At 40.0% G+C, this 19,335-nt stretch overlaps 1 protein-coding gene across 7 annotated transcripts in view; it reads left to right on the top strand.

Annotated features, from left to right (window-relative positions):
* The first annotated feature begins 1,608 nt into the window (after positions 1–1,608).
* Positions 1,609–19,335, top strand: part of MAP3K7 (mitogen-activated protein kinase kinase kinase 7) — a 50,282-nt gene continuing 32,555 nt past the window's right edge. For 4 of the 7 annotated variants that reach the window (XM_086743292.1, XM_086743291.1, XM_086743290.1 and 1 more), the window contains exons 1-6: positions 1,615–2,259; positions 14,087–14,197; positions 15,854–15,919; positions 16,820–16,865; positions 17,528–17,666; positions 18,768–18,892. In XM_086743292.1, the coding sequence (XP_086599418.1) occupies positions 2,170–2,259; positions 14,087–14,197; positions 15,854–15,919; positions 16,820–16,865; positions 17,528–17,666; positions 18,768–18,892 (577 nt within the window). In that variant the 5' untranslated portion in view covers positions 1,615–2,169. Of the gene's footprint in view, positions 2,260–2,387; positions 2,522–14,086; positions 14,198–15,853; positions 15,920–16,819; positions 16,866–17,507; positions 17,667–18,767; positions 18,893–19,335 lie in introns of those variants that run through there. The other 3 variants (XM_086743293.1, XR_015257978.1, XM_086743294.1) reach the window with 3 other exon arrangements.

The raw sequence follows: 19,335 nt of genomic DNA, 5'->3' as shown, positions 1-19,335 counted from the left end.
CAATATGAACATCCAAATCTATATACCACCTCTGAGAAACTAGGGGCTCTAAATAATCCCATTGCTGAATGAAGCAAGTATCAGCCAGATTTTGTGGTAGCTGGAGCCTTCTCATGTCTAACAGAAGACTCTTTAGATCTTTCTAGACCAAGTCTTATCAGAAAATCAAAAAGCAACAAGAACTCAACTCGTTCAGGATACAAGTCTTCTCCCCACACACATGCAGATTGCTCAGGCAATGTCATCGCACCAATCCAACCTGTTCTGGAGACTGGTTTCATTTTGCATGCAACACAGTCAATTGGTACACATACCATGACTGCTTGTCTGGGATTTCTGGATTGCTAGACATCTGGAAAGCCTGAACAAATTACTAAAGCTGACAGAAAAAGGTAAGAGAGGAAAGAACCCAAAATGACAGCTTGTCACAAACTGCAGTAGCTCTGAGAGAGGTGCTTTCACATCGGCTTTTCTAACAGCTGAGCCACCACAAGAGTAGGTCACTGCCCATACTCATCCTTGATCTTCGTTTTCCTTGTGAATTGCTTAAGCGGCTTTCTCAGGCTAGCTCTGTAAACCAGCTCTGTCTCCCATTTACGAGACTTCACTGTGAGGTACAGACATCCACTAGCATTTTAGTAGAAGAAGATCTAGGAAAGCTTACTAGATCTACTAAAATTACAGACTATTAATAGTATTGTACAATAAGATAACTTTTTATATATAGCCCCGAGGCTAAACATATCAAAATGAAGCACAGCTGTTTCAGTGAAGCACAGCAGCTATACCCACTCATCCCAGCCTTCATTTCACACCGTGGATCACCCTGAAGCCTCAGCCTGGGAGATTTACCGCCAAAACTCTGATACGTTGTTCCAGCCGAAAGTGGAAGCTGGTGCTAGGTGTTGGAAGAGTAGCCAAGATTCCAATTAGCTGGGGACTGGAGAGGGAGCGGTTAAGGTATATGTTAATTCCCAAGTCCTATCCCCTTATTGCTATGTGTTTACATCATTTACTTTATTATTTGCTCTCTGCTCCCCAACTACCCTCCTACACACAGGCTTCCCCCACGCTCAAGGACACAGGCCACCCAACGCTGCCTTCAGCTAAACCGCGTCCCAAGACGCATGCCCCCCATACGTACACCTTCTCCACTGGGGAAATCACAGAATCATAGAATAGTTTGGGGTTGAAAGGGACCTTTAAAGGTCATCTACTCCAACCCCCCTGCAAGGAGCAGGGACATCACCAACCAGATCAGGTTGTGGCTGCGGGGAGTTGGCAGGGCCCCGGGGTGCACCGGGCCTGGCGGCTGCCTGCAACCCGAGGAAGCCCGCCTGCCTCTGCCCCTCCAGCTCAGGTGAGATCCGCCGCCGCTGAGACAGCGACGCCTCTCCCGCCTCGGGGGCGGCCCGCGCCGCCCGCCGCTGCCGCGCTTCTCCAGCGGCTCCCGGCCTCAGCCTGGCCCTGCCGCGGCCAGCGGAGGCAGCACGAAGAGGAAGCGGGGCCGGGCCCGCGGCGGCGGCCGCTCCCCCTGGCGGAGGCGGGCGGCGGGGCGGGGCGACCGCCGCCAGGCCGTGGCCCCGGCGCAGCCGCCTGAGTAGCAGCCGGTGCTGGCGCGTTTCCCCTTCCCGCCCCCGGCGCTCCTTTCCCCCCGCCTCCCCGGCCGGGGCAGCAGGAAGCGGCTCTGATGTCAGCGGCAGCGGCCGCGGTGCGGCTCTGAGCGGTTCCCCGACCCCTGCTGCGGCTCCGTCGCTGCTGCTGCTGCTACCGGGGCTGGCGGAGGCGGCCGGTTTCGGCCTCAGGGCCGCCCCCTTCCCTCCGCCGGAGACGCGCGGCCGAGGCGGCTCCCAGGCTCCGCAGAGGCCGCGGCCTAGGGCAGCCGGGGCTGCGGGAGGGCGCGGGATGCGGAGCGGCGGCGGGGCCGCCGCCGCCGCCGGGCCCTCCGCCCGCCGCCACTGAGGCCCGCGGCCGCCGCGGATGCGGCCTCGCCCCGCGCGGCGGCCCAGGCGGCGCCTCGGCCAGGCCCCCCCCGACCTGCGCCCGCGCGCAGGGCAGGAGCCGCCGCCGCGCCCCGCGTAGCCCCGGCCCAGGCCCTCGGCTGCCCGGCGCCGAGCCCTCCGCCCCCGGCCTGCCCCGGCCTCTCCTCCCCCAGGCGAAAGAGGAGGGATGTCCGCTGCCGCCTCCGCTGAAATGATTGAAACCCCCCCGGTTCTCAACTTCGAAGAAATCGACTACAAAGAGATCGAGGTGGAAGAGGTGAGCGAGGGCCCCGCCGCTGGGCCTCCCCCACACCCCCGCTCCCCGGGCGCGGCCTGCTGCCGGGCTGCAGTGGCCCGCCTGGGCCCCGGCCCTGCCCTCCCCTCGTCGGTACCGTCCCCCCGCAGGCGGAAGGGGCCGCGGAAGCTTCCTGGGTCCGCGGGGATGCCGGAACCCCCTCCTCCTCCGCCCCCGGTGTACCTGCCCGGGGGTTCCCTTCTCGTCTGGACGCTGCAGCGGTTGGCACCGGAGAACAAAGGCGGTATGGCTGGGAGCGGAGGTGCCGGCTTACTGATACCAAACCTGGCAGTGAGCGCTGCGCTGTGGGTTTTGTTTAACCGTGTATAGATTTATTCAGGACTTTAAAATTCAAGTTTCGCCGCCCATTTTGCCACCCACTTTAGTATGAGTGGCAAATACAGTTGTCAAGCATTGTCACAAGAGGGAACTGTTAATTCTGAATTTTTCTTTCGGGTCTCTATTGCTGTATGCCCCTGTTTTCTCCTTCTGCCACCTAAGTGAACCGTTGTATATATAATCATCATACCAGTGTTAATTATGTGCTAAATTTACAGCTCTGTTAGTTGTCAGGGCATACAGATTTTTTTTTTCCTTATTCTTTTTTCTTAGCATAGGTAGTGATGTTGCGCTTATGGATCTGTAACATTTCATTTGTGACCTGTGTACATTGCCGCGGAAGTGATACTCTGTTATCTTATAACATAGTTGGAAGCAAGTATTTCTTCTTCTTCTGTAGGAAGTTTCATAGTAAAATTATTGCCTTAAATTCTTTGAGGCTGGAATGGGATGGATAAAGTACATGTCGTGGTTTTGTTTAGTAGGGGGGCCTAAGGTGGTAGTGTGATGTAATCAATTTGCCAGGCCTCTCCACAGAATTTCATGTGTACCTTTCGTCTGTCTGGATTTCCTGTGAAAGTAGGATGGGTGTGATGTAGGATAGCATACATGCTTTACTAAAGGGCTCAAGTAGCATGTATATGCCACAATATTGTTTAACTCTCAGAATCACACAAAAATATTGCTGCTGTTGGATTTTTTTTTTCTTCCTCCCTTGCTAAGGTCTCTACAGGAATGAAGTTGCTTCGTGCAGATGCATACTGAATTTGATGAGGCCAGCTTGTAGAGTCTGGACCTAACAGATTGCTGAAACAGTCTTTGTGCTTTTATTCATAGATTAACATCTTTCTCTTTCAATAATAATTACTTTCTCAATAAGTTTATGTGAAAATGAATGTGATTTTGTGTGGTAGCTTTTACAGATATGACAACCAACATCTCACATTTTTAAAGTGGTTTGCTAGATACTGGTTTGTTCATATTTATTATGCTGGGCTCCTGTGGCCTGGAAGAGTTCATGGACCATAAAATCTGCGGTATTTACATAGAACACAAGGGTACTGTCTGCTGTATTCAAGTAGTGTTGTGGTAAGTTCAGCTTTTGCCGCAGCAGACACTGGAAATTCTCAGAAGACAATATCTTACAAAATATTGCCTTTTCCCATTTCTTTGAGTATGGCAATTGTGAAGATTTTTTACTCTGGAAGTCTAACCATTCCTCCTCCCTTTATGCATTTAATTGTTCTGAAGTGAAAAAATTTTACAGTGAAAGTATTTTTGCATTTGATAATATGTTGATGTTTTTACAACCCTTACTAATGAACAGGGATCAAATCACATGTTTTGGGAGAAATAGAAAATAAAGTTTATAGAAATGTATCCATCCATAAAGAGGTGCCCAGTGATGGCTTATAGAAGTGAGCAGCACATGTAATCTGTTAGACAGAGCACTTTGAATGAATAAAATGCTATACAAGTCTTTAATCCTCACAACACCTTTGGGAAGGCCATTAGCAAGGATTATATTGCTATTTTACGTGTAGGAAATGTGGAGCTGCATAGTATGTAATTGCTGTAACTGGAATTTATCATTCTAAGGGTTAGTGTTTGGAGCTTGTCTGTGTCCTACGTACCTGCCAGCACCCACGGAGACAGGACTGTATGTGCAAAAAATGTATGTAGAGGCAACACCTAAGCAGTTATTTATACTTTAATGTGATTCTTGGATTGTCCTCAAAGTAGTATCTCCGTTGGAGATGACAAAACTCAGGTGCTACAAACAAGGGAGCTCTGAAAGTGTTCTTTCCATGAGAAAATCTGATGACAGCCGGTGTATCATTTTGAGTTATGCTCTGTGTACCTGTCCTACCAGAAATTCTTGTAGGCAATGGGGATACCACAGTGCTGAACACAGTCTGAACATTATTGCGTAGATAAAGAAAGAAGATAAATACAATAAGACAAGTGAATTAGAAGCCATATTTAGACCTTACTTTTCTAAATTATGGGTGTTAACCTCTTACTCGTGATGCAGTTTCAGAGCAAATAGTCAACTCTGCAGTCGTAGCATATGTGGTTACTGAGGATTTTCTGTACTCTCACTACAGGCTCAGAAGTTTTCAAGGATTTTTAAATGGCCATAAGGGTTCAAAATGGTCAAATTTTAATGTACTTGCTTGGTAAACTTCAGATGTTTCAAAATGGAGTATCAACAGATCTACATTGGGAACTCGAATGCTTGTATAATCATAGCTTTGCTGTTGTATTATCAAGGCTGTCTTGTCAGCAGATAGCAGTCCCACTCTGCCACTAGTTTATTAATAGATATTGAAGTTCTGGAATACTTGCAGGCCCTGAGTCCTTGCTAATAAATGTAAGATCTATAAGTGCGCTTTCATTTAGGTTTGGCTGAACTCTACTGGATAATACCAAGAATATACTGTATTTTATTCTAGCTACCATGCACATGACTAACTGTACTGTAGTGTTACTTCCCACCAGCCAAACATGTCTCCAACTTTAAGCTGCCTTTTCGTTATTTAAAGTGCTAAGATTGAACTAAAATACAGATGTAATTATTATGAATGAGTTGGAGTCAAATCAGAATTGGTGTGACACAGTGGGAGCATCTTCAAAACTACAAGGGGAAAAACAACATAAAACTTAGGTTCAACAAAAGTGTTCCCTACTATACCATGGAAATTGACTGTGACAATACCCCCTCTTAAGTTTTCTGATGTTAGATAGACAAATAATTGGAAAATGCATAAATAAAACTATAGAATTTATCTGAAAACTTCATATAACTTAAATCAACTTAAAAATAAAAAGCCTAATAGCCCCATTTTTAAATCTCATATTTAAATCTAGCCTAAATACTGCTGTCTCTTCTTCCCAGATGAGATTTCAAATCTAAGCAATGGAACAGACTTTGGTTTTGAATTGTTCTGGCAACCTGCTCCCTGCCACTCTTTCCTAAAAATCCCACAGCCCTTCCTCCGACGTGTAACTTGATAACAGTCCCATACATGACCAAAACGCAGACCTCTTCATCACATGATGTGTGTATGCCTTGGATCGGCCAGCCAAAAGATGCATGTCTGGTCATGTATGCTGTGCCCCTGCCCAGCCGCTGTCTGATGTAGCCACACTGAAAACCATTGCCATATTTGTGTACTTGCAGGTTACTTTTTAACAGTCTGAAAGTGTACATTATTTGAAAACTGTTGTTTAACGCTCTGCTGATACACTGTAGTATACACTGAGGTTTATTTTCAACAATCTATTTGGGCAACATTAGTAAATTCTAGGGGGATTTTAGGGTAATGTTTTCTTTAAGGTGAACAAGTCAGCTTTCTAAATATTTGTTTTAGAAAACCTACTTAAGCTGCCAGCAACCAAGGAGCTGCAATTTATGGCATGTTCGCCTACTGTAGACATTTTTGAAACAGTTGAATAATTTGATTAACTACCTGAGAAGCGTGCTGAGAATTGCATATGTTCCTTACAACTATGGAGCAGAGCAATTCAGAGACGAGACAATGAGGAATACAGCATAACAACTGGTTTTTGCTCCCTTTTATAGTAGTTAACTTTTAAAAAGTGAATGAGGTGCAGTAACCGTTACACAAGTCCGCTTTACTTTGTAGTGTAAATTACTACTGAACATGGAATTGTTACTACCTCCAAATATTAAACATCCTTGTTTTTATGTCCTGGGGGTTGTATCCTGTTGTAGAATACTCATTCTAAAAATCTGCAAAATTGGAAGGCATTTGCATGAGAACCACAGATTTGACTTGAGATCTGAACAATATTCTTGGATATCTGATGTGCATATGAAAGGCTTGGTTCTCAAGAGCCGAAGGTGGTAGTTAGGAATCTGTCTGAAGTCAGTCGCATCTACAGTTTCTTAGCCTTTTTCAGAAAGTAAGCCTAAAGTGCAAAGTTGGGCATCCAGAAGCGAAGACAAAATATTAGTACATGGTGAAAACATAAGCCAAAATTTCTGTGATTTTACTGTAAATACATGTCTGATTTAAATCAAATCACTATTTTAATTTTGTTTAATTATACCAGTGAAGGATTATCTTCATTCATCTGTATAAGAAAATAGCTGAAGTGTAAGCTGGAGTGTGAATTTATAGCAGAAGTTAAAAAACACTAATTTCATGTGGGTGAAATTTAGTGTACAGTAAGTGTTAAAAAATGGCTAATAAGCTAGTTAAACTGTTAATGTAAAACTTTGCACTTATTTCTGCACATGCAGATTTATTCAGTGAATCAATTTGCATCCTGTAAAGTAAACTTCTATTTTACTCTTACAAAGAATGCATGGGAATGCAGGCTCTTCTGTTCCAGTGATGAAAGCAAAATGCTTATTTATGAGATAATAATAAAAATCGATGTCTAAGGCAGCAACTAAGGTTGCAACTGGGTGACAGTGTAACTGTTATCAAAAATTCCAGGGGTGAGGAGGAAGACCATTCACAGAATCATGGAATAGCTTGGGTTGGAAGGGACCTTTAAAAGTCATCTAGTCCAACGCCCCCTGCAAGGAGCAGGGACATCTCCAACCAAATCAGGTTGCTCAGAGCCTCATCCCACCTGGCCTTGAATGTTTCCAGGGATGAGGCATCTACCACCTCTCTGGGCAACCTGTTCCTGTGTTCCACCGCCCTCAGTGTAAAAAAGCTTTTTCCTCATATCAAGTCTAAATCTGCTTCCTTCTGTTTTAAAACCATTACCCCTTGTCCTATCACAACAGGCCCTGCTAAAGAGTTTCTTCCCCATCTTTCTTAAAAGCCTCCTTAAAGTACCAAAAGGCCGCTATAAGGTCTTTTCGGAGCCTTTTCTTCTCCAGGCTGAACAGCCCCAACTCTCTCAGCCTGTCATCAATAGAAGAGGTGCTCCAGCCCTCTGATCATCTTTGTGGCCCTAGATCATCTTCATGGCCGTAGAAAAAAAACCTAAAACAACAGGACAACCTTCACGTATCCCTTTTTTTTATCCCACCACGTGGATTCTAGCAGTACTTTACTGACTGCAGAATAATGATTTGTTTTTCAAAGACCAGTAATTTTAGACTATGCCAGCCCAGCAAGCCCAGCTCATGTTGAAGTCCTTCACCCCAAGTGCCTCATTACCCAGCATTTTGTGTCTAAAACTAGAATCGCCTGTCTGGGCTGCTGTAACAGAACAAATTGATTCATACTAGAACATCAGACGGGTGTTTTGTTAATGTTTTTAAATTACTAGTAACTAAAATAAGTTCAGTTCTTGAGACAGATGTGTAAAAGGCTATCAGTATGTAAAAAGCTGGAATGAAAATACAACCTGATAAACTGTTATCTTTGCTTGAGGTGCATGCATTTCTTAGAATGACTGAGCTGTCAAAATACAAAGAGGGTTGGTTGTGTGTTTAGAGAAAAGGAAGAATTTCTGGGAACATGCAAAATTTTAGGTACATATATGATGGTACTTTGATAGTCCATAAACATATTCTGGAGAAGTTGAAAAGAGAATGATTTATTAAAATGGAACTAAATTCAGAGAGCCGATTCACTAAATAGTAGCTGTAAGGTGTTGTGCAGCTCTAACTGATGATGCCCTAAATATGGACCAACTGTGTTAGTTTGTAGCAAGCCAAAGTTCCATGTATTTATTAAGACTTTAAGTTGATTTTTAATAACTGATTTTTTCATTAAGAAATCTTTTTTTCTTACGATGTTTTACGTAACTTTAATTTAAGTTGAAACTTGGAAACTAAATCTAAACAAAGTTACTTCGTTTACTTAAAATTAGTGGGATTGCTTACAGGGCTTTTTTTAGAGGGGAGAGGTTGAAGTTTGGTTTTGGTTGGGTTGTTTTTTTTTTCGTTACTATGTGAATCCCAGAAAGGGAAGGCAACATTTAGAACTGAGTTGAGCACTAATGCAAATAAACTTAACCAACCAGTCAAAGAAGGTAGCTGTAAGAACTGGCAGATCTGAACTCCTTCCTAAAAGTGCTGCCAGGGTATTGGCCACAGTCATTTGTGGCATGGGGCTGATTTGCTTCAACCTGCTTAATAAAGCATAGCACACACAGAGCAACTTGGAATTTGAAACTGCTTGAATGAATGATAGAAAATGTAGGCATATATTTTTAGAGGCTATAAACTGTTGTTCATGGCTTCTTTTGGCACTTCATTTTTTTAATCTGTGTGCTTTCCATATGTTATATGGGCAGATGTGTGAAAAAATGAAAATATTTGTGTGCTTTGTTGGTACTGCTGGAACTCTGGTAGTTAGAATAGAAGCAACTAAATTTAATTTATTTTTTTTTCTGTTTACATAGCATTGTAGAACTTCTTTCCCACCCTCCCTCCACCCCCCTGACTTGCACTGCAACTGAAGCTTGAGAGATCCAAAAGTTCAGTTTGCATAAGCCTTTCATTTGCAAATATGCCATTAACTAAAGGGACATAGGTATTAAAGATCATTTAGAGACTGCTGTCTGTTTGGAAGCACAGGCTTTGTTGTTTTTGTGGGGTTTTTTTTTGTTTTTTTTTTTTTTTTAACTGCTTGTCTTGCTTCCCAGAATTGTAAACAAACATATCATGTGGATACTGCAAATTATGAAGACAATTCTCCAAAGAATACTACATCTGCTAACCAGGGAGCTATTATATTTTATTGCTGTCGTATATAGCCAGCAAGGCTTTTTTAGAAAGAAAAGCACTGCATATCCAGCATGTAGAGCAAACTAACGTGGGAACTTCATGAATTGAGATGAAAACTTTGTATCTATATATTTTTGAGTGAATAGAAAACCTGTGCAGTTAAGGCAAAGTTGGAATGAATTCTTCCAAAGTTTTGACATTTGAGCTGAATAAAGACATGCATCTTTCTTCGTTTACTGTGTGAGGGGAAAAAAAAAAACTATTGGTAGCATCCCTCAGGACAAAATACATCCTTAAAGGCTTAACATATTTGCAGTCTCTATTTCCTGCCTGATTTCTAGTCTACATACTTACCAGTCAGTATAGTCTACATACTTAACAAGTCAGTATCATGTATCTTTGTTTATGTACAGCATTTGATACTATTTGTACACAGAGGCAGAGGTTCTGTTTGTTCCAGGGCTCTTGTATGGTTCATATTCTTTAAATAAGACTCTAAGTACATTATCTGGAAAACATGCAAATGGCACTACCTTTGGCCATGTCGCTTTGTCACACAGTAAAGCATAACTTTTTACTGGTTTGAATTTTATGGGGAGAGGAATACATTTGTATGTACTTCTTAATCTTTAAAGCTCTTTAAGCATTTCTGCCAGTTTAAGATGTGTCAGTATCATGTATTAACTGATTGATACTTGGCAAACTTAATTCTTTAAAACTTCTACTTAATAAGTAGAAGCCCTGGTGTTCTATTTCTAAACGTGTTGTCTGCCCTATATTTTCCTTTTTTTCTCCTAGAAGATATTGAGACAACCAAAATCTTTTACCAAAAGAATGTGTTTATTTTTAGCTCATTTTCCAAACATACACAGTGCTACAGATCAACTGCCATTTATTGATTTGTTGTGTCAATAATTCCATTAACAGTGCTTCATATAATTCAGAATATGCACTACTGCCCAAACATATGGTGTGGCACCAACAACAGGGGACAAGAAGGAATGAGCATGAAGAAACTATAGTTCAGGCAACGCCTCCCTCCTGTGCTATTAAGTTACTTAGTTCCAGCACACAGTGTTGAGGGAAATTATGTAGTGTTTAAACTGTTCTGACAAATTCTAAGACTTACTCCTTTAAATTAGAGTTCAGTGAAAACTTAAAGGAAGAAAATGAAATGTAAGTGGAATCCACAACAAGCTCCATTCTGTCAATTATTAGGGATATTTTTACGATGAGTAAGATACTTTTTCCAGATTAAGTAGGAAAGACATATTGGGCTGTCACATATGGTAAACTTCAAGTTTGTATCAGATCCGTCACTGCTTCTGACGGTTGCTCCTGTTGTATGCTGTCCAAGAGGCTGAGCTGCTTTAACAGAGGATCAGCTCTTCTCTGTTTTCCCTGTATCCTAGGTAAATATTCAGTGCATTCGTGTCCTCTTCTCAAGTTCAACCCTCTGCTTAAGCAGGCACCAAGTCACTGATAAATTGTTACAAAACTTTGACAGCATAGTCATTTATAAAACTGTTTTCACCAACCAATTCATATATCTGATGGTCTCTCACAGTTTTCTGTTACATAATTAAGATTTAGATTGCCAGGTAAGCTCTTCCTGTTGGTGCTTGACACTGATTTATTTATTTAGTTTTTTAAATCATCAGCGGCACTTCATAAAGTGCACCTGATTCTTAGAATTTTCCACTTTTCAACTAGAGCCCAAGTATTGTGACATCCATGGCACGATGTAAAACATCACATTGGGTGGTACACTTGTTTATCTTAGTTTCTTAATTTAATAGAAATGTTATTTAAAAATACAGCAAGATTGAAAAATAATGGTTTCTCTAGTATGTGAACTGGAAATACATGTACCAGTTCTTGGCATTAAACTTGCAAATGGTTGTGGATTTATCTTCAGGGGAGCAGTTTGTAATTGTCTTGCCTTATAGGCTGAATTTGACCATGTGGAATCAAATGTAAGAGATAATTGAGCTTTCATTTTTTTTGTGATATATGTAATTTTATTTTTATATACGTATGAAAAATAAATATAATATACAAAATATATATAGTATATATTGCATAATCATAATATTAAAATTATATCTGTGATACATATATTATTTGTACATATGGACACATACAAGTCTTTTAAGCAAGGAAAGATATGGCTAGCCAAAAAGTGTAAACAAAGAAAAAAAAGTAAAATTGCTTCATTAAATTTTAGCAGATGTGTCCAAGACCAATCTTTTAACTGATGTATATGCACTGTTTTCAAATAGCAATTTTTTTTTTTCTGTGTCACTGGATTAAATGTGGTCATGAGCCGTGGTCAAAAACCATGAAAGAGTGTAAGAAAAGGTACATTCTTCTATAAGAAGTCTCACTCAGACTTGCACCATGAGGCCATTTGTATCCAGCTAGGAGAAATCATTACATACCTCGTTTTCCCTAAACAGAGGGAGTTTTTCCCAGTTACGTAACCAGTTTGGGTTCCTCCGTATTGCAGGGGAGCAGCAGACCTTGAGTTGCTGCTGCCAGTGCAGTTTGTCCTGCCAGAGTTGCTCTGTGTTAACTGTCTGTCCTTAGTACTTCTCAGGTGTGAGCAGGCTGCCATTTGAGTTATGTGTGCTTGCACAGTGGATGGTTTATGTGTGCTCAGTAAGTCAGTACTTCTGTGAAATGCAGGCTTATGGCACACACACAGACTGGTGAGATTTTTCTTAAACTGTAGGTCTGGTCATGTGCTGTGTGAGGCGGGTAGAGGGATGATTTTAATGGACAACTCTCTTGTGCCAGTCAAAGAAGGAGGGAGGCCTGCCAACTCCAAGAAACTGGGAAATTTTATTCAAAATGTGGTCTGAGAGAGAAGACGAAATACCAAGGGAGACTATTTGGGACTTTTAGGTCTTCAGGTGACTCACTGTTTCCAGTTTGTTTGTATGTAGTATTTTCGTAGGCTGCTTGACTACCATTCATATGGGTTGGTGTTTCTAGTCTCAGTTCTGTACTGCAGATAAAATAGTTGGTGTCTGTTATATCAAGAGAAGAGTCAAGGCCCTATACTTTAGCTGGGGGAGGAGGTCACAATGAACAGGTCCCTTTCTGTGTGGGGCAGAATGGGACATGTTCTGTCAATTTGCTGTGGATATCTTCCGGTAGATTCAGTCTATGAACCACTATTGTGTAGGATAGAGAAGCCAGGAGATCCCAGAAGGTTAAGCAGGTGCTGTAATATAAAAGAGAAAAATATTTCTTTGTATGCTTTAAGGAAACCAGAAGAGGTAAATGCCGTTGATCACCATTCCAGAACAGCTGACTCTCATATCCATATGTAACCTTAGAAAAATGTTGAGCATACTGTCCAAAATAACATTCATGTGTGTGCATTACCCATTTAAGGAAGACAGTAAAACTAACTTTTGCATTAATAAACTGCTATGGTAACCACATCTGTAAATGCTTTCACTCCACCCTCTCCCTACTCCCCGTTCTTTACCTTCTTTTCTCATTCACCTCCAAAAAAAAGTGTTTATTTCATTAGAAGTGTCTGCTTTGTTCCTCAGGATACATATGATGGTACTTGAAATCAAGGACTAGGAACATGAGCACAGAATGCTGTTAAAACCAATGGTGAAGAAAGTCTCCTAGGGCCAAATACAGAATCTGAGACCAGCCCACCTAGTCCCTTGTCCATTTCTTCCCCCACCACATCCTTCTTATCTGCCCTACCTTGCATTTCTTGGAGTTGGAGGAGGTCCTGTCCCTCAGTTTCTTCTGTGCCTTTGTGTGCCTTCCATTTCCTCTTCCTCTCTCTCCACCTTTCTTTTCAGTATGCGTGCAGCACTTGCTTATCTGTGCTTTCCTGTAGCAGCTGGAGTCACTGTTTTGGTGACCTTCCAGTTTCAACTTCACTTTGCATATGCATGTTTTGTTGTTATTTCTGTTATGTTGCATTCTCCTGAAGAATGCAATTAAAAGAAGTGAAATTTCCATCTGCCTTAGTTTGTAACTCACCAGTAACTGAAAGTGACCTCCTAGAAAAAGGACACTTCTTTGTATCCTGCTTTCATTTTTTGTGCTTGGTTTCAAAGAACTACTCCAAATAATGATAGTGTTAGAGCATCTCCACAGCAAACGTTAAAGGATTCTTGAATAATATAGTGTGCAGAAGCTGCTACTACTGCTTCGGTGAAGTTACAGTGAAGAGTTATGATTCTTGTCTGGTTTTGTGTATTTTTAGGCAATGTTAATTCCAAATAAACTAGGAAGCAGACTTCAACAAAGCTAGAGAAAGCATAGTTTATACAGACACTGTGCTTATTTGGAGGACTCTCAGGAGAATTTACTGTTCTTGCACTATTGATGCATCTGTGAGAAAATGAAAGGATATCTTTCAGAAGTTTGAATTCCTGTTACTAGCAAGCATAAACGAATACAGCAGATAGATATAATTTAACTGATCAAATCTAGAAAAATAAATTTTCCATCGTTCCCCTAATTTTCTTCTGAGCAAATCTTGTTTGAAATAATTAAGATCAGATCTTTCTGAAATACTGCTACTGCATGTTAATAGTAAAATGTTTTATATGTGTGTTTTCCAATTCTTCTGTAAGTGATCTCCGGAGAAAGCTTAGCTAAGCACCACTTACGCTTTGATGGCATGATATTAAATTGCTGCTGCAAAACTTATTCTGTGTGTCTTCATTTTTTTAAGCTAAATTTCTTCTCTGTTTGTGAAATCCTGCACATCAAATGAAACTATTTCAAGTTTTAACTCAGTTGTTTCATATTATCTTGTTCTAGGTTGTTGGAAGAGGAGCCTTTGGTGTGGTCTGCAAGGCAAAATGGCGAGCTAAAGATGTAGCCATTAAACAAATAGAAAGTGAATCTGAAAGAAAAGCCTTCATTGTAGAGGTACAGTAAGTTTGCTGGAAAACATGAGGTTTGGTAGTGCTTGTTTTCTTAAATTCATGGAAGCATTTAGTGTACTGAAAGCTGTGTCTGTATTACAAGGTGAATGCAGCCTGTGGTACTGGACTGGACTGCCTGTCATGCAGAATAGGACACCTGTCAGAGCACACTACAGCTCCTTTAGTTTGCTTCCGATAAAAACTGGAAGGCAAGGGGGCAGAGAGGAGGGCAGACAGGTTGGGGAAATACCAGTTCCTGGATTCTGTTCTGATGTGGAGTCAAGGTGCAGCTGAAAGACTCACCAGAATCTTGGAGCTGATTAAAACTTCCAGGGGCTACAGCATAGGTTCTTCATATCATCAGGCCCATGCTTGAAACTGTTTCTTTTTTTTTTTTTTTCCCAGCAGTTCTAACAATTTTCAGGGTTTTTTTTCTTCCATATAAGTTTATTAATACATGTAAGTCATTTAAGGGCAATCACTCTTCCCATTAAACGTCTACTTCTTCAGAAAGATATTCAGTAGTTCAGATGTACTGACAAAACTTCCCAAGATACATAACATTTTCTTGAATCAAAAGTTAGACATGTCATATAAATGAGAAATATTGTGATATGGTGCTTAGTATTTAGTCAGTTGGAATGTAGGATATTCAGGATACACAAAATATGTTAAAAATAAGTATCTTCATTTTAGAACTAAAAATGTAACATGCTGAAGGGTTATAGGAAGTATATTTGTAATAGGCCACTCTGTGTAAATATTTATAAGTTGTTTGTTCCCATGGAAAGTTTTTAATGTTGTTAATCTGAGTCTAATTTAATACTGAGTAGATCTGATCAGTCTCTTAGCATTTTTGTGTTTGAAAGAAATCTGAGAAAATAATCCCAGAAATACTTCTGTAGTTAGTGAGATTCAGGAAACCCTACACAGTGCAAGCATCAGTTATAATTCTCCATTCTATTTTTTAGAACTTCTGAAATGTACAGGAAAAATAACATTAGCTCCCTAGATGGTGAACAGCATAAGCTGCCTCAGAAGTCTGTGTAAAGGAAAAAAAAAATCCTTTTTTCTTCTCTTCTGCAGCCTCCTAGTAAAGAAAAAATCAGTGCAAAATAGGCTGATTGTCAATTAGTACAATTAGTACAAGCAGCACTAGGTTCTTGGAACTATGTCACATTAATATTCAGCTGGCTGGCTTATTTTATAGGGTTGTGGGTGTGTGGTTTTGGAGATTTTTTTTTTCCAGAACAGTACTTTTCTTTATTGTGAATAAAGCAATATGATTCAGATTTTTTATGTAGTCAGACAATGGGGATTCCAAAATTGGCTCCAGGAAGAGCACGGAACCTGTAGAGGTCATAGCTGCACAATGCTTATGACTTGAGTAATTTTATTACACCATGAAAACAATACTTTCTTTAAATTTAATTTCTTTAATTTTTTTTTTTTAAATACAGCTCCAGTTAGACACGAACTTATTATGTAAATTAAAATAGAAACAGGAGCATCAGTCTTGTAATTCCTAAAATCTCCATCTAGAGTTATGCAGGTATATAAAACTGTAATTACTGTTGGGGTGTGTGAATTATAGATGTGAAAGTAAAGCATTAGCCTTTTTTTTCTCATGGTTTGAAATAAAGTATGATTTGTTTTGCAGCTTCGACAATTGTCACGAGTAAACCATCCCAATATTGTCAAGTTATATGGAGCCTGTCTAAACCCAGTAAGTTATAGCTTTGTCAGTATGACAGAAAGTGACTAGCTTAATGTATGCAAGCATCAATGCACAAAATGTGCATACTAAAATACACATTTTAGTATATTTTTTGTTTTAACTGTAATAAGGAAATATACAGATATGTAGGTTGGTTGATTTTTTTTTTTCGTTTTTTCTTTCCCCGCTATAAGAAATAAATTCTTTCATTATAACTTCAAAGCTATTTCCAAACACCAATTATGCTTCAGTTTGTTGGAATGGCATCTGGTATATTACACGTGTAGCGTCATTCATATCTACAGTCCTATTAAGTGCAAATCGGCAATACGAAAAGAAAATACATCGGGAGCACGTGATTCATAGTTTGTAAATCAGTTCCTATTCTCCTATAGGCAATTTTCAGCATTTGCTTTTTTTCTGCCACAGCTGCAAACAGTCCCACAAATTCTCAAAGCAGAAAAGCAAGTACTGTGGCACAACAAATATATGCTTAGCTAATACTACTGTAGACTGTTTAATTGGTTAAAATAATGCTGCATCCCTTTTTTTCTTAGTACTCGTGAAATTCTTTTGATGTGGCATTTAAATTTTTTTGTAATTCACTGAAAAAAAAAAAGTAAAGGCAAATGAATTGCAGTTTGAAGACAGCATTTGCTTTTCAAGATTGGAGGGGAGGGAGGTCATCCTAACTTACAGTGGGAACTAAGTATAAACTGATTTATGTTTCTTATTCTTAAATATATACCATTCAAACTGATTCTTTATTTCATAGATAAATTTTCCATTAGCTTAGGTATGTAGACTTTGCAGTTCTTCTTGAAGAACTTTCCTTTCATTTTACACAAGCTGTTTTCCGCCCCTACATTTAAAACATCCCTATTTTTTGTCCCCTCCCCACCCCCAAAGGTGTGTCTTGTTATGGAGTATGCTGAAGGAGGTTCTCTATACAATGGTGAGTATCATTTCGACGTAGTGTCTTCCTGGAGCTGACGTGCTAGTGTTAGGGAAAACATGATCTGAAGTACAAAGTTGTTTCATACATATCTCCATTCTTGGAGATACTCAGAAGCTACCTGGACAGTCCTGGGCAACAGGCTCTAGATGGCCTGCTTGAGCCTGCTTGGTGGACCTCCAGAGGTCCCTTGCAACCTCAACTGTTCTGTGGTTCTTTGAAATTATTTAAAAAAATTTAAGGAGAAAGGAATGTGCTTTTAAAAAACACTTCAGTCCACTGGTTTGTTTCTTGATATCAAGTTGTTACATTTTATACAAGTCGTTTAAGGTTTTCCAGTTGAACATCTGAAAAGATGTTAACTTGTAAATTCCCTGAGCATTTGTTTGACACAGACTTTTACCAGGGATAGCTGAGAACAAGCAGCACCTTTCATATTGAAGTTTAACATGAAACATTGTGAAAAATATGCTAAAAAAAATTGAAATATTTTTACATTTCCATTCTTTTAACAGTCTGCAGAAGGATATTTTCAGTTGCAGTGATGAGGCATGGTAATTACTTAGATTCCATAGAGCTTTCTGACTGGTATGTTGTTAACTCTGTTGTATCTGTTGTAATATGCAATAAAGTTCTTTTTAGTTTGTGCCTTTGTTTTGCAGTGCTGCATGGTGCTGAACCTCTGCCTCATTATACTGCTGCACATGCCATGAGTTGGTGTTTACAGTGCTCCCAAGGGGTGGCATATCTCCACAGTATGAAACCAAAGGCTCTAATTCACAGAGACCTTAAACCACCGAAGTAAGTTTATGGCTCATATTTCAGATTTTCTTACAATTGAAGTTTAAGATCATTTAAAATAATTTCATTGTATTTGAAATAAATACCTTTAATTGATCCTAACTTTATTGGATGTACTATATTCTAAATGAAAGCTGTGCATTTGAGACTTCAGTTACAGAATGATGGTGCATCTTACAGGAAATGAACTGTGCTCAATTACTTTCTGCTAAACTGTAAAAACATACTAGTCCTGCCCTGCATCGTGGAAAAGGATTTTGATAAGGATAGGGCTTCTAATCAGAGGCATTTAAATTTTTATACTTTACAATGTGTTATTGGTGTTCAGTAAGAGAACATTAGGTGGGAGGCTTGTTTAGTTGCTTGGTTTTAATGTCATATTTAATCTAGTGTATTAGAGCTCTTTCCCCATGTGGCCATCATCCTCTATCCTCTCCTTCTGCCTGTTCCACTAGTTTTCTGTGAAGTGAGTTTGTTGATCTGACTCATTTTACAGCTTCAGATCTGGTTGCACAGATCAGGTGGAAACAGAGATTTGGGGATCAGCAGGGGAACTTTGGTGGTAGCCTGCAATTATTACCAGATAAAATTATAACATGAAGCCACACTTTAAATTTTGAATTCTTTCTTGTATCCCTCATTTTGATTTAGAGAGCTGTTCACATGCAACTTTGAGTGCTTTCATTTAAATAAATTGCTACGTTGACTGACAGTAATGGGAGTCTTGATCATTCCTCTTTTGTAAAATTGTTACAGCACTTGTTTTTCAGACTCTGGCATCTGAAAGACTTAATTTTGTCAATATATGCTTAGTGCTTTACTATGACTGAAGATAATTTATTAATATTTCTACATGCTAGATTTTAAATAATAATATATATTTGATTATTTTAAAATATTTCATATATTCAGATTAGGCACAAGAGACCTTACTTATTTCTGAAATTATAAAACTACAGCACTGAGAAGCAATGCCTTAGCTATCCAACTATATTAGAATGATAATTGTTGGGATTTAAAAAAAATTCAGTAATTTATTACCAGACTATTTCATCCTACAATTTAATGTGTTCGTTTTTTTTTTTTTTTTCTGTCTGACAGTTTGCTCTTGGTAGCTGGGGGGACAGTTCTAAAAATCTGCGATTTTGGTACAGCATGTGATATTCAAACACACATGACCAACAATAAGGGAAGTGCTGCTTGGATGGCACCTGAAGTTTTTGAAGGTAACAATAATTTACAGTGTCAGTATTATGTGTTCTTTCCAGGGATGCAACTGTGACTGAATTTGGTATAGGAAATAAGAACATCATGTAATCTTTATTTCAATAAGTGTACTAAAGGTTGAGGTAATAGCTGAAAGAGTCTTGGCAGAAGTCTTAAAATTTATTTTAAAATCTGTATGATTGTATATTGCTAAATAATATTGCAGAATTTCAAAGAGCAGCACTTAATTGTCTCTATCATGTTAGTATTAGACAATTATTACATAAAGATGTGAATCATAGAATCATAGAATGGTTAGGGTTGGAAGGGACCTTCAAAGGTCATCTAGTCCAACCCCCCTGCAAGGAGCAGGGACATCCCTGACTAGGTCAGGTTGCTCAGAGCCTCATCCAGCCTGGCCTTGAACGCTTCCAGAGATGGGGCCTCCACCACCTTTCTGGGC

Source organism: Chlamydotis macqueenii, chromosome 3, assembly GCF_036417535.1.
Source record: "Chlamydotis macqueenii isolate bChlMac1 chromosome 3, bChlMac1.mat, whole genome shotgun sequence".
NCBI lineage: Eukaryota > Metazoa > Chordata > Aves > Otidiformes > Otididae > Chlamydotis > Chlamydotis macqueenii.
The sequence above is the reverse complement of the archived record's forward strand: the minus strand, read 5'-3'. Positions and strand labels throughout refer to the sequence as shown.